The 13,406-nt window shown below is 35.1% G+C and overlaps 1 protein-coding gene across 1 annotated transcript; it reads left to right on the forward strand.

Moving 5' to 3' along the window:
• The first annotated feature begins 3,552 nt into the window (after positions 1–3,552).
• LOC21387929 (protein ACTIVITY OF BC1 COMPLEX KINASE 1, chloroplastic) lies at positions 3,553–9,030 on the forward strand. The gene is made up of 14 exons (XM_024169758.1): positions 3,553–4,087; positions 4,713–4,919; positions 5,463–5,552; positions 5,643–5,789; positions 5,903–6,067; positions 6,325–6,465; positions 6,567–6,746; positions 6,939–7,134; positions 7,332–7,459; positions 7,617–7,688; positions 7,960–8,072; positions 8,165–8,312; positions 8,434–8,503; positions 8,642–9,030. The coding sequence occupies exons 1-14, from the start codon at positions 3,791–3,793 to the stop codon at positions 8,704–8,706; spliced, it is 2,019 nt and encodes a 672-aa protein (XP_024025526.1). The 5' UTR covers positions 3,553–3,790; the 3' UTR covers positions 8,707–9,030.
• The last annotated feature ends 4,376 nt before the right edge of the window (positions 9,031–13,406 follow it).

The raw sequence follows: 13,406 nt of genomic DNA on the forward strand, positions 1-13,406 counted from the left end.
TGGGAAAACAAAAGGAAAGTCTAAACAACATTGAAATAAGCAAACGACACAAATAGTAAACGGCAGGAAGTGTTGAAACGACGTCTAGAAGACGGAAAATGAACAATGTCAATGTCCAAATAACGACAATTAAAATTAAAAAGGTGAGATTATGCATCAAGAAATAAGACAACGATAAAGGTCGCGAGCATAATTCCACACTTAGCGATATAATACCACAGAATGACAATAATAACAAAATAACATTAGAAATAATGTATAACAGTGCATTATAAACGACTGAAACAAAATAATAATAATAATAATAATGGGAAAATTAAAACAACAACATACGCGAAAACAATGACAATAAGGCAAACTAAAAAAAAAAACGTAAAATTTTATTTAAAAAAACGTAAAAAACAATATGAGGGACGACGTCGAAAAATAAAATGAGCGTGATGGCAATAAGAAAACGAGAACAATAGAAAAAACTTACGGACCTGTTTAGTTTCGTTTTTGTTTCTATTTTTTCCGTTTTCGAGGTTAAAAAATGAAAATGGGTAGACAAAATGCGTTTGGTGTAAAATTTTCTGAAAATTAAAAACAAAAACGCTTTTGTCTTTTTTTGAAAATCTGAAAACAAATTAAGATCGTTTTCTCCGTTTTCGTTTTTGTTTCCTTCTTCTCCCATTTGCATCTTTCGAAGCATTTCTCTCCTCACTCTCTCTCTCTCATGAGCCTCCGCCAGCAACCATCCCCACCGTCGCGTCTGGGCCCGGCAGCGGCGGGAGACCCGGAGTCGGAGCCGTACAACATAATGAAAACGTTTGCGCAATGGCTCGAGCCGCGGCGGCGGCGCTGCGAGCCGTCAGGAACCTCCGTCGGCTGCCGTTCACGCAATGGCTCCCTCACATGGACCTCCTCGATTAGCTCGCCCTATTCTTCGACTTCCAAAACGATAGAGTTCGAAACTAGAGGGAGCACCTCGTCCTCCACCTCGCCAACGCCCAAATGCGCCTCTCGCCGCCGCCAGACAACATCGATACACTCGATGCTGGCGTCCTGCGTCGCTTCCACAAGAAGTCCAACATTTGGATCTCCGACCGGGTTGAAATGGCCTGTTGATGTTGGGAGCAATTTCTTTGTGACTTCTAGTAGGAGTAGGCATGTGGGTAAGACCGGGTTTGTGGGGCAGAGGTCGTTTTGGAACTTATTTAGAAGCTTTGATAGGCTTTGGATCATGCTCATTTTGTTCCTTCAGGTGGCCATTATTGTAAAGATCACTTGGAAGTTGAAAGATGGTAAATGGTTATGCGTTTCTAAAGCACAATAAACGGCATTAAAATTTAATGTTATTCTCAGGTTTTTTGTCGTTCATCATGTTTTATATATCCTTTTTACTTTTTAGACGTATTTTTGAAGATTACTAGGAAGTATGTTTTATATATTATTATTTAAAATACTATTATATGTTTTTAAAAATTAAACCACCAAACGCAGTTTCAGTTTTTTTTAAACTGAAAACAATCTCAAAATAAAACTATCAAACGCATTTTCAAAAATGATTCCAAAATGAAAATGAAAACGTTTTCATTTTCATTTTCATACAGAAAATAAAATCATTTTGGAACGAGTTCCAAACGCACCCTACATTTTTATTTTGCTTTGCTAGGGTTTGGTTTACATTATTTTTCTTATGCGCCGCTTCAATTGTAGGCTTCACTGGGCTAGAGTCCGGCGCTGCCGTAGGGCAATGCTCCGGACTTCTGGCCCTGAGGGAGGGTCACAAGATGCAGAGCTTGGATCTCTTTAGGAAGGCGTCGTCGAGTTTGTGGGTGGGGAAAGAAGAGCGGCGGTTAGGGGGGATTAGCACAACATCCATTTAGCTGTCATCCTTAGAAGAATCCTTACTCTGGTAGATCTAAGCCCTTCGATGTTTGGCTCCCTCAAATCAGTAATTCCTTCAAGGGGGCTGGTGGTTGGTTTGACAATCAAAGATGGTGATAGAAGAGGCGGGCTGAATGTCTCTTCCGAGTAGCGTGATGTGCTGCGGCTCTCTCGCCCATACGTGGTGGTGCTCAGCACGTCATCAAAGTCTCTATCGGTGTTTTTTTAGTGTTTACTCTCTTGTTTAAATTTGTACATTTGTAATGAGGTGTTGATATTTTTATCGTTATGTTTTAGTTTGTTTATATTTAGTTGTTGGTCGCTGGCGTGTGTTCATCCTTGTATTGTTTTAGTGTGTCGTGTCACTGATGCCCTCTCGTTATGGGGTTTGGTAATCATATATTCAAGAGTGCGAAAGTTTATCTCGACAGGAAGGGTTTCTTCTACTAGAGTCTTGACTGTGCTCGTTGGTAGTGTGCCAAGGTGTTCTCTTATTTTTATGCCTCAGGCATGCCTCGGTTCACTTATTAAGTCACTAGTCTTGGCTTGTACATTTGTATTTGATGTAGTTGCAAGTGCCGATATGACATCAATTATCTAATAATAACATAGCTTTTTCTTTAAAAAAAAAAAAAAGAAGAAGAAGAAGAACACGAGAACAATGACAAACAAGCAAAGCGAGAAACAACAATTAATTAGAAAATGACAATAAATGAAAATGGCAACAAAAAAAAATCAAATTACCAAGTAAGAACAAAAAATAAACCATAAGAGATGATGATGTGTATTTGTGAACGCATATTGACAACAATAATAAATCTGTTACTATATGAGGCGGAACAACCCAGGCCAGAGGTAAAAGATGTATGAAATAGCCTAAGATTTATCTCACGTAGAGCTTTACTATCAATATTTTTCTCTTGCATAGCTTTATTATTATTATTTTTGGAGTTACATTAAACCCAATTGAGAACGAAGCACAAGCACAATAATTCCCCTATGTTATTCAGCGGAAGTAACAGTTTGACTGTTTTACTTGTTGTAAATACATATATGATCTCTGATTATTTCTCCATGACTATTGAGAGCGTATTTTGCATATTTATTCTTTGAACTTATAAGATTTTTGCAACTTGCTCCCGAATTTTTAATTTTGACGATTTGTCTCACAAATTTGTAAAATTGATTTGTCCTTTTTTATAATTTTGTTTTGATTTAATGAATTAAAAGTTGAGAAATTAATAAATTTATATTGCAATTTGAATTAGAATTTTGGGGGTTTTTTTTTTGTCAAATGTGTTTTTTTATCGTCATTTTAACACAATTATTATCAAAGCATGCTACAACTATTTTATAAACGAGGGATACATTATTAAAATTAGAAATTTAGACGGTTCGGTTCAGGGGTAAATGTGCAAAACGCCTTTAGTGAAATTAAAATCTTTATGTGGTTGGCTGGTCACAAGCGCAGTTTAATTGTAATTCCATATCTAACTTTATTATAAGGTGTAGACTTGAATCTCCCATCTCAAGTAAAAAATAAAATAAATTATAATATTTATTTTTTATTTTAAAAATGGTATGACGCGCATGCGTTGCACGTGCGCGACTGGTTGATTGCTTAACACCTGAACTGCTGGGCAGCTATGAGCCAAGCATTGGCTTCTGCGTTTTAGACCGAAATTCATACAAGCATTCCACTTGCCAAATTTTTGTGTGGTTCCCATTTTTTTCCATCAATTATTTTACATGAAAAAAAAATTACTTTCGCAATGAAACTGATTTTTAAAGTTCGCTGCTTCTTCTTCCAACGACTCTCTCTAGCCCGTACGGCAGCACATTCACCACTATCTTCTTCTTCTTCTTTTCTAGGGTTTTGATCTCACCATAATTCTACACAACACAGTTGAAATCAGGAACTATGGATTTCCTCTGTGTAAATTCTACACACAAGAGTCAGTTTCTTATCAATCGGGCGATCCCAAGCCAGAGAAGAAGAGGAAGTGACAGGAAGAAATGCTTCAGATTGCGATTTTCAAATTTCGCTGCTTCGGTGGCCAAGAACGGGGTGATTACAAAGAGGAATTCGACGTCCACAGGCGGCGGCGGCGGAGATGGGAGCACGGCGTTGGTGGTTGGAAAGTCGAGCGCCGCCATGGAGCAGCTCGACATCGAGCGTGGCGTTTGCATACCGTTTCGCAAGTACACTCCCGATACAGTACGAAAAACTTTGTTGAATTTGTTGCCTTATATGAGTATATATATATTATACATATTATGTGTTAATTTTATGTGTGTTAATTCTATCGTTGATCCTAAACTATAAGGGAAATCTCGTTTTAATTTCTGCAATTTAAAATTAATAGCAAGTCCTCAACTTGCTACAAAGTTTCTCTGTGGACATTTTCTAATACGGTTGAAAATGGCTAAAACGAAATTTTGTGATATTGACAGAATTAATCCTCGTTTGAAATGAATATTTCGTCCTTGAGTCTAACGGAAAATGAATAGTTTCTGAACTATTGTCTGGTCAGCCAATGGAAAGACCAGTGAGGAGCTTCTTTGACAAATTTAGAGAGAACTATTTAGTATTTACTGCTTTTAGTTTAAAGTTTAAGGACTAGGATTAGAGTCTTATTGTTGTTATGAACTTGATCTCTTTAATACATTGGACTATTAACACGACGTTAGTTCGGCTGTCAATTCTTCAATTTGTCACGTGTTTTCAGTTTTCACTGAAATTGATGATAGCGTTATTGGTTACATCATAGATATCGAAGCTGTAGAGATTTTATTTTCCTTGAATTGGACTTCATGACGATATTATTCTTATCTCTAAACAGGTTAGGAATAAGGTGTTAGAATCTAGAGGAGCTGTCGCGTCATTAATTCTTCGAGGTGTGGAGATAGTGTGGAATTTGGGATTGTACTGGTCAGCCTTGATGTACGATTTCTTGGTTGGAAGGGATGAAGAGGTCGTCCCATTTCGAGCTCGGCAGCTTAGGAATCTTTTATGTGATCTGGGACCTTCTTTCATCAAAGCTGGTCAGGTTTGTGCTTCAATTTTATTCTTTTCGTTTCTTGATTGACCAACTTGAGTCACGATTTGTTTTGCTCCATGCCATAACTTTGTACGTGTTCAATATTTCTAAACCTAGCAATTACATTTAATGCTTACTTATGGTTAAAATAATAAAATAATTGCTGAATTTTAGGTCCCATTGCTGTAAATGACTGTGTTACCAAGGTGTTCTAAGTTTCTTCTGGTAACTTGAAGCTAACCTTTATTCCGACTACATTTAGAGGAGTTGATTGTAATTTTCCATGCCTTTATTTCCATGAATGAAGTATTTGATCAATTGGTGGATGGAGCTTGAGTTAAAGTTTACAAGAAACAAAAGTTTTAGACTGGAGTCATTTAATCATACCTGTGTGTTTTCTAATTATGCTTTTCAAGAGATTTCCTTTGTGTTTTAAAGAGCAACCAAAAAAAACAAAACAAAAGTTGTTTGATGGAGTTGAAATACAACAGCTTCGTTGTGTTCGTGTGTTTCAATTTTCCTAACTTGAGTATGAGAAATTGATTTTGACAGGTTCTTGCAAACAGACCTGATATTATTAGAGAAGATTATATGAACGAACTTTGCATTCTTCAAGATGATGTTCCTCCTTTCCCTAATCAGGTAAACTCTAGCTGTAACACTTCAATTGTGATTTGTCCTTTTACTGTGCTGGGCTTAAATAGACCAAAAGAAGTATGGTTTGCCATTTAGGTTGCTTTCAAGATAATAGAAGAGGAATTGGGCCAACCCCTTGAAGCTGTGTTCAGTAAAATTTCATCTCAGACAATAGCAGCAGCAAGTTTGGGTCAAGTTTACCGAGCTACATTGCGTAGCTCTGGCCGGGATGTTGCTATTAAGGTATGACGCTTATCCAGTGTCCTCCAAGGGAAGAATAATGTCATATAGCCTTGATTTTTTATATTTTTCTTGCCAAAAAAGTGTCTAAAACTGTCATTGTTAACTTATTACAGGTTCAAAGACCAGAGATAGAGCCTATAATATATCGGGATCTTTTTCTTTTCCGTACTCTGGCTTCATTCTTGAATGGCATTAGTCTACAGAAACTGGGCTGCAATGCTGAGCTGATAGTTGATGAATTTGGTGAGAAGCTTCTGGAGGAACTTGATTATACTTTGGTACATTTCAGATCTTCCTTTTAATTTGTCGTCAAAATTGACTTTCTTAGCCCGAGTTGAAAAACTAATTATCAATCCTTGGTCAGAAAGAAAACTATGTTTTCTCATATTTGGTAAAAAGGTGAACTCGTAACAATGCACAAAGGATGAAGAATTTTGGTTTTTATATCTTTTATACTCTTAGATTTGTTATCAACGCTTATATGCTTTCTCATATTGGCATCTTTTTATGCCTGATGTCTGTTTTCCAATCTCAGGAAGCCCGTAATTTGGAAGATTTTCTTGAGAACTTCAAAAATGATCCTACTGTCAAAATCCCTCGATGTTACAAACAACTTTCTGGTCAGCGAGTTTTAGTAATGGAATGGATTGATGGTATTCGGTGCACTGACCCACAGGTATAGTTGTCAAGATAGAAAATTTTATTCCGTTTTAACCTTATTCTATAGGAAATACAAAATGCCACCTTCTGTAACCATAATGGGCAAATGTATTTCAGGCAATTAAAGAAGCTGGCATTGATGTAGGTGGGTTTTTAACTGTTGGAGTGAGTGCTGCATTGCGGCAGTTGTTGGAGTTTGGGCTATTTCATGGAGATCCACATCCTGGAAATATTTTCGCCATGCGTGATGGACGTATCGCATATGTGGACTTTGGGAATGTTGCTGTGCTTAGTCAGGTAAACTAGGACTTCAAAGATGTTCACTACCAATAGCCCTGAAAAGTAAATTTCAATAGAATTGTGATCTATATATAATTATACATGATTTCTATCATTTTTTTTTTTTTTGCTTTTTCAGTTAATCTGGAATTCGAATGGATTTTCTTTCTCTTTTTCGGGACTTCTCATTTGCCCTTTTCCGTCTTTCAGCAAAATAAGCAGATTCTGATTGATGCTGTTGTCCATGCTGTAAATGAGGACTATGCTGAGATGGCGAATGACTTCACAAGGCTTGGCTTTCTGGCTCCTGGGACTGATGTCTCTCCCATTATTCCAGCTCTAGAAGCAATCTGGCAGAACTCTGCTGGAAAAGGACTTTCTGACTTTAATTTCCGAAGTGTTACCGGTAAATTGATATCCCAATTGGTTGTTACATATTCCAGTTCTTTTTTTTTTTTTGAACACCCTTTACCTTTCAGCTTCCTAAATCCCATTGTGTTTTGCCGAGGACTGCAAATTATTTCCAATTGCTATATAGTTTTGACCTCTATGCTGTGCTTTGCAAGCAACAGCTTTTTAAAATTTGTGTCGTCTGCACTGCAGGGAAATTTAATCAATTGGTCTATAATTATCCCATTCGTATCCCAGAGAGGTTTTCTCTTGTTATTCGTTCTTTATTGACTCAGGAGGGCATCTGTTTCACTCTGAAGCCAGATTTCAAATTTCTTGAGGTAGGGACAGATTCGTTCTCTTTATTCAGTTCTCAGGCAGCACATTTATTGTGTTTATTCACACACATAGCAATGTAGTATTTAAGGGATAAATATGATACGTGATCAATATTGTCCTTCTTTTATCATGTAAATATTGACGTTATTTGTCAACTAGGTGGCCTATCCGTACATAGCAAAGCGCCTCCTAACGGATCCAAACCCTGCTCTACGAGAACGCCTTATACAGGTCAGTGCAAAGCCATTCTGCAACTTTTTCGTGCTGTTGAAATTTTAAAACTAAAGGATTCTGGCCTTTATTTGTTCTTTTCTTTATCTCACTATTATATATATAACTGATGACGTATAGTCAAAATGTATGAAGGGTATTGAGCTTTTTCTTTTTCTTTTTTTTCTTTCTCCTTTTCCTTCTTTTCTTTCCTTATTGTTTCAATGGACCATAAACTATAGACAGTTTCTCACGTCATAAAGTCTTGATGATAATCAATTACTTATGTCAGGTTCTATTTAAAGATGGTGTTTTTCAGTGGAAACGGCTTGAGAATCTTATTACTCTCGCAAAAGAAAACGTGGCCAAGATGAGTAGCAACCCTGCATTGCAAGTGAAGGACACGTCTGTAACTTTGTCGCTGCTCTGCTGATTTCGTTATTCTTCTACTTGAAAGTACTAAACAAGCTATATTTTCTCGGTCGTTTTCTCTGCAGTCGAACAACTAGAGGCTTGAAAGTTGAAAGTAAATTGGATCTCACAGACACCATGAAAGACGGAGCTCGTTTATTCTTTCTCGATGAAGGAATCCGTCGACAACTTCTTCTTGCTTTGACTGAAGACTCGAAGCTTCACATTCAAGAGGTTAGCTAATACAAACCCATTCCTTTTCCTTTCCTTCTGAAAATAGAGGTAGAGGAGATAATTTGGGTTAGTAGCAATACGGTTACGAGACCGCCGCTAACTATCTTCCTGTCTTCTATAGCTTGTAGATGTATACAGACTCGTCCAAGATGAGATAGACATAAGGTTGGTAGCCATGGAAGTTGCAAGAGGTAAAAGCTTCACTTACGTTTTTGAACTTTTTAAGGGACAGATTAACGTAGTTCAACATGTCATAAAACCTTTTATATTGCTCTTCAAATTACTGTAATTTTAATTTACAAACACTTTTTTATGTTTGGGACTCGCAGACTTTCCGACTGTCGTTCGAGATCTCATGCTTTCTTGGAGTGAATCAATCTTGTCAGACAGATAGTTAGAGCGTTGGAGTAGCTGCAAAAACCACACCAATTTTACTATACTGCAAGAGAAGTTTTGCTTATATTTTGGCCAAATTTTACCAGTTGGAGAACTAGAGCCTGTTGAATTAAGCTGTAGATATTTCAGCAAATTGTAAAGTTAACAAACATTTTGTGCATATAGAAAAACAATATATAGTAGTTTTGCTTGTACGAATCTGTGAAGAAGTTGGAGCTTAGTTTCAACAAATTTCTATACAAATTTCAGGAGGGAGTTGGTAACTGGAACCTAGATCGAACGAATTGTCAAACAACATTTCTAGTTATTATTATTTTTGTAATCAATCCAATTAGTTTAATGTTATTATTATTATTATTTTTAGGTGATCTGATCAGTTTGTAATGCTCGTTAGCATGTTATTATTGTTCTGTTAGCATGAGAAAAAAATTGACAATAATAACAAAATCGTTAATCAAATTGATCTGCTTTTTATCCATTTTCTTTTATGTTTTGCTTAACTTAAATTCGAACAACTTTTATCTATTTTCTTTTTTGTTTTGCTTAATTTAAATTCGAACATTTATTTGTTTTGACAAGATTATTGGATGGATTTATTTAGCTTTTACCATTAAAAACTAATTCCATATGACGTCCACTCCTGATGATTTATGATGTAATTTTCATATTCTGAGAGAGTGAGAATTCAGGATGTGAATAAAAGAAGGGAAATAGTAGAAAATAGGCCAATATGAAAACCTTAAGAAAGTATATAGGCTAATTTTTAGTTATAGAAATTAATAGGCCATAACTTGTTAAGTTATGGTTCATAATCAGATAAGTTATGGACAAATTTATCAAGTTATGGTTCATAGTCAGACAAATTATGGACGAAAATCGTGAATAACTTGTCAAGTTATGGTTCATAACCAGACAAGTTATGGACGAAAACAGTAATTTGACCTATTTATTAACTTATGTAAACTATTGGCCTATTAATTTTAATTCATCTTAAGTCTTGGCCTATTTTCCTCTTTCTCACGGGTTTTTAGCCCAATTATCCATGAATTTATCGTGGTTTAATCATTTATTTTCTAATTTTTAATTTTGACAATTAATTTTTTGAATTTATAAAATTATTACAATGTATTCTATTTTACTAAATTTATTATTAGGTTTAAGGGATTAAAAGTTAAATAATTGAAAGATTTGTATTACATTTAAATCGAGATGTTGAAATTTTTTATCATGCTTTTTTTTATACTAATTTAACATAATTATCATCACAATGAGGCATATTTCAACAGCTTTACAAGTTAAAGGGACAACTTACTTAAATTAAAAATTCAAAAGGCAAGTTGCTTAAATTATACAAATTCGGTAAGTAAATGTGTACAAATATTACAAAAATAGCAGTATTAATTTTTGTCGAATTATCGTATTTTTTTCAACACCAAATCAGTTTTCAACTATAATTTTATGTTTTTTCTCCATAATATGTTTTTAGATTGAAAAGGTAAAGATGATATTTCTATCACAAATATGTTATAAAATATGTTTCGAAAGGAAATTATAAATATTATTTTATTATACTATTATTATAACAACAGAGTTTTCGCAACAATTGAAAAAAAAAAAAAAAAAGAGATATTAGGCTAATATTTTTGTAATGACTAATCTTTTATATGCGACCAAATTGATATTCCATTGTTTTTCTTAAAAAAAAAAAAAAAGGATATTGTTACGCTAAAACTTTGCGGAAAAACACAGTTTTAAAGTAATCTTTTAACCTATTTTAAAAAAGTAAGTTTTTCTTAAAAAAAATATCCAGATCATCCACAATAATCGGTATATATAATCAATATTTTGGGCCTTTTAAGAAAGTTGATCGTGATAGTTTTAAAATATGCTACGTACTGAATTTAATTTTATAAATATATTATTTATTACGCTCATTTTTTTTCTACTAACAATATTTATAGGAGATTTTGATTAATAATATTTATAGGTGAATTTTTTATATTTACATATAAAAAGCCAAATGTGATATTTTCAAAATATATAAGGAGTAATTTTGTATTATGTGTAAAAATTAAGATTTTTTTTTAATGTGAATGTATTTCAAAAATATGAAAGTACAATATTGATACAAATGATCTTGCAATACAAGCATAATTTAATCTCGACCATTAGTCGGTTCCACCACTAATCATGAAAACGAGGGGAGGAAAACGTGCACTAAGCTCTTACAAAAGGAGGCTGGCACAAAGAACGAGCACACATACGGCTCTTGGAAGACACATCTCTACAATTGATGGATAATGTTAATTGATCAAGTGTGAAATAACCTGTAGACCAAAGGTCACCCATGTAGGATCTAGTTGTGATTTTTAAGTGAAAAATCATTTAAACAACAACAAACTTGTAGGCGGAAATTTTAAAAATTTTCACATATATTTTAATTCTAAATTAAACACAAATCACAACGAGAGATACATGCATGATATATGTTTATGGACAAAGGAATAAAATGACAATCATACCTTTAAGACGATTGGATCAAATATGGCCGCAAGGATCTTGTCTCACTATCTCACGTTCTGAGATGGAGAATTGCCGTGAAACAAGACCGTTGATTTATGAACACGATCACACCAAAAACCACTCGTTGATTCAAGACTATGACTCTAAGTATTTTGGGAGAAGAGAGTGGGCTCCTTTTTGAAAAACCTAAGGAAACAATTTTCCTTCTATTTTTTAATCACAAATCCGGCCACCCTAGGGAGAGAATAAGAGTGAGGTATTTTTGTTTTCTTTTCTTAGCCACCACTAGGGTTTTCAATAATATCCCTTTATAGGAGGAAATTCAAAAACTTAACCCTATATGGGATTTCTGAATTTTCCCCTTCATTTTTGGATCAAAATCTGAATTCCCACTTGCCAAGGGATTTCTGAATTTTTCCAAAAATAAAATCAACTCTCTCCTTCCTTTAGTTGCCAAATCAAATCATGTTCAAATTCATTCCTTTTATTTTTCAATTATCAAATAAATGAAAAATAACATAATGAATTTATTTAAACATAATTACGTAACAAAACATCAGTTTCAATTTTCTCACTTATTAGAGCTAACCTTGAGACCGAATGGACCCATATGAACAAAGCTATGGAATTACAATACTCGACTAATTTATCCTGATAAGTTATTGACGTATTTAATTTTGACATCTTACGACTCCACTAAAGGTTCGATGCCGACTAATCTCTCGATTCATATGCGCTATTTTTCTGATGGTGTTAATACAATTTATCACACGGTCCATAGAATAAATGCACTATTATCCTTTGTAAATATCAATGACTAGAATGGTATAGAAAATTACCGTTTTACCATTCCAGTCATTATTTCCTCAACTCCTTTATATGATTGTGAACAAGAAAGACATATGTTCGTAAGATGTCTTGCACATGTCACGATGTCTTAATCAATGAATACCATCATTGAAGGATCCAGTTGTGAAAACGGTAATTTCAAGGCAACCCGTGCCCCGAAGGGGCTAAGAAAGAGAGATCTGTACCAAGCTGAGATCGTCATTGATGGAGTACTACCGCACCAGCACTTAAGGCTGCACGCAAGAGCCAACATACCACCACTCCCGACACGCCACCTAACCACGAGAGCCAAGATCTCCCAAGGCGCATCTCTTTTGAAGACCTCATGCGTCTCGCATGGACAAAAGCGACGACAGAGCCACTCCCAACACCATGCCCCGTTTTCTAATCCCCTTATGAACATCGGGAAAGGGACCGAAGCTCAAATGATGTGGATCCAGCAGGGCTCCAACTAGGGGTGGCAATTCGTGTCACGTGTCGTGTTTTGATCGTTTCTTTCTAAATTTACAGTCAACCCGAACACGACCCGTGACACGAAATTTTTTAAAAACCGTAACACGAACACGACACGAAAATGCCCCGTGAACCCGAAATTGACACGAAAATTGTATACTTTTATTTAGTTTTTTACATATTAAAAATAACTTAAAATTCATAACACACTAAAATACAATAACATCAATTGAAATTAAGCAAATAATACTATAAGATTTTGAGTATAACTATCATGATATCATAAGTTCATAGTAAAATCAAAATATATGTATTTTTTAGTTTTTTATGAGTTTCATGTTGTGTTCGGGTTAGGCGGGTCCAACTCGAAATTGACTGGTGTTTTTTGTGTCAATTTCAGGCCGACCCAATTCTGACCCGAACCTCTTTTTTCTTAACCCTAATCTGCGAAATTCGTGTCATTTTTGAGTCGTGTTGTTATGTCGTGACCCATATAATTGATCCTAACTCCAACGCTCTTAAGAAAGGTACACGTAACGTTGGCAACCACCCAATACAACCTCGCCAAAAACCCATCCCCTCGATCACACAAGTAGCCCCCCACCAAATCCATCACTAATCTGAGCAAGTTAAATGCTACCATTAGATTCCAGCTTGAGGAGAGAGCTCCACAATGACACTAGCAAAAAAAACTAGCATATGAGAGAGAGCAACCCTAATTGGGTAGTAAAAATTGACGATGTTTCACAATGTGTGAGAGATAAAATCTGTAATAAAAAATTGAATTTAAATTTTTATAAAAGAAAATACTAGTTAATAAAAGTTGAGTTGTGAATATAAAGAGGGTTTAAGATCGTTTTTAAAGTTGTTCTT

Source organism: Morus notabilis, unplaced genomic scaffold (assembly GCF_000414095.1).
Source record: "Morus notabilis unplaced genomic scaffold, ASM41409v2 Scaffold1421, whole genome shotgun sequence".
Taxonomy (NCBI): domain Eukaryota; kingdom Viridiplantae; phylum Streptophyta; class Magnoliopsida; order Rosales; family Moraceae; genus Morus; species Morus notabilis.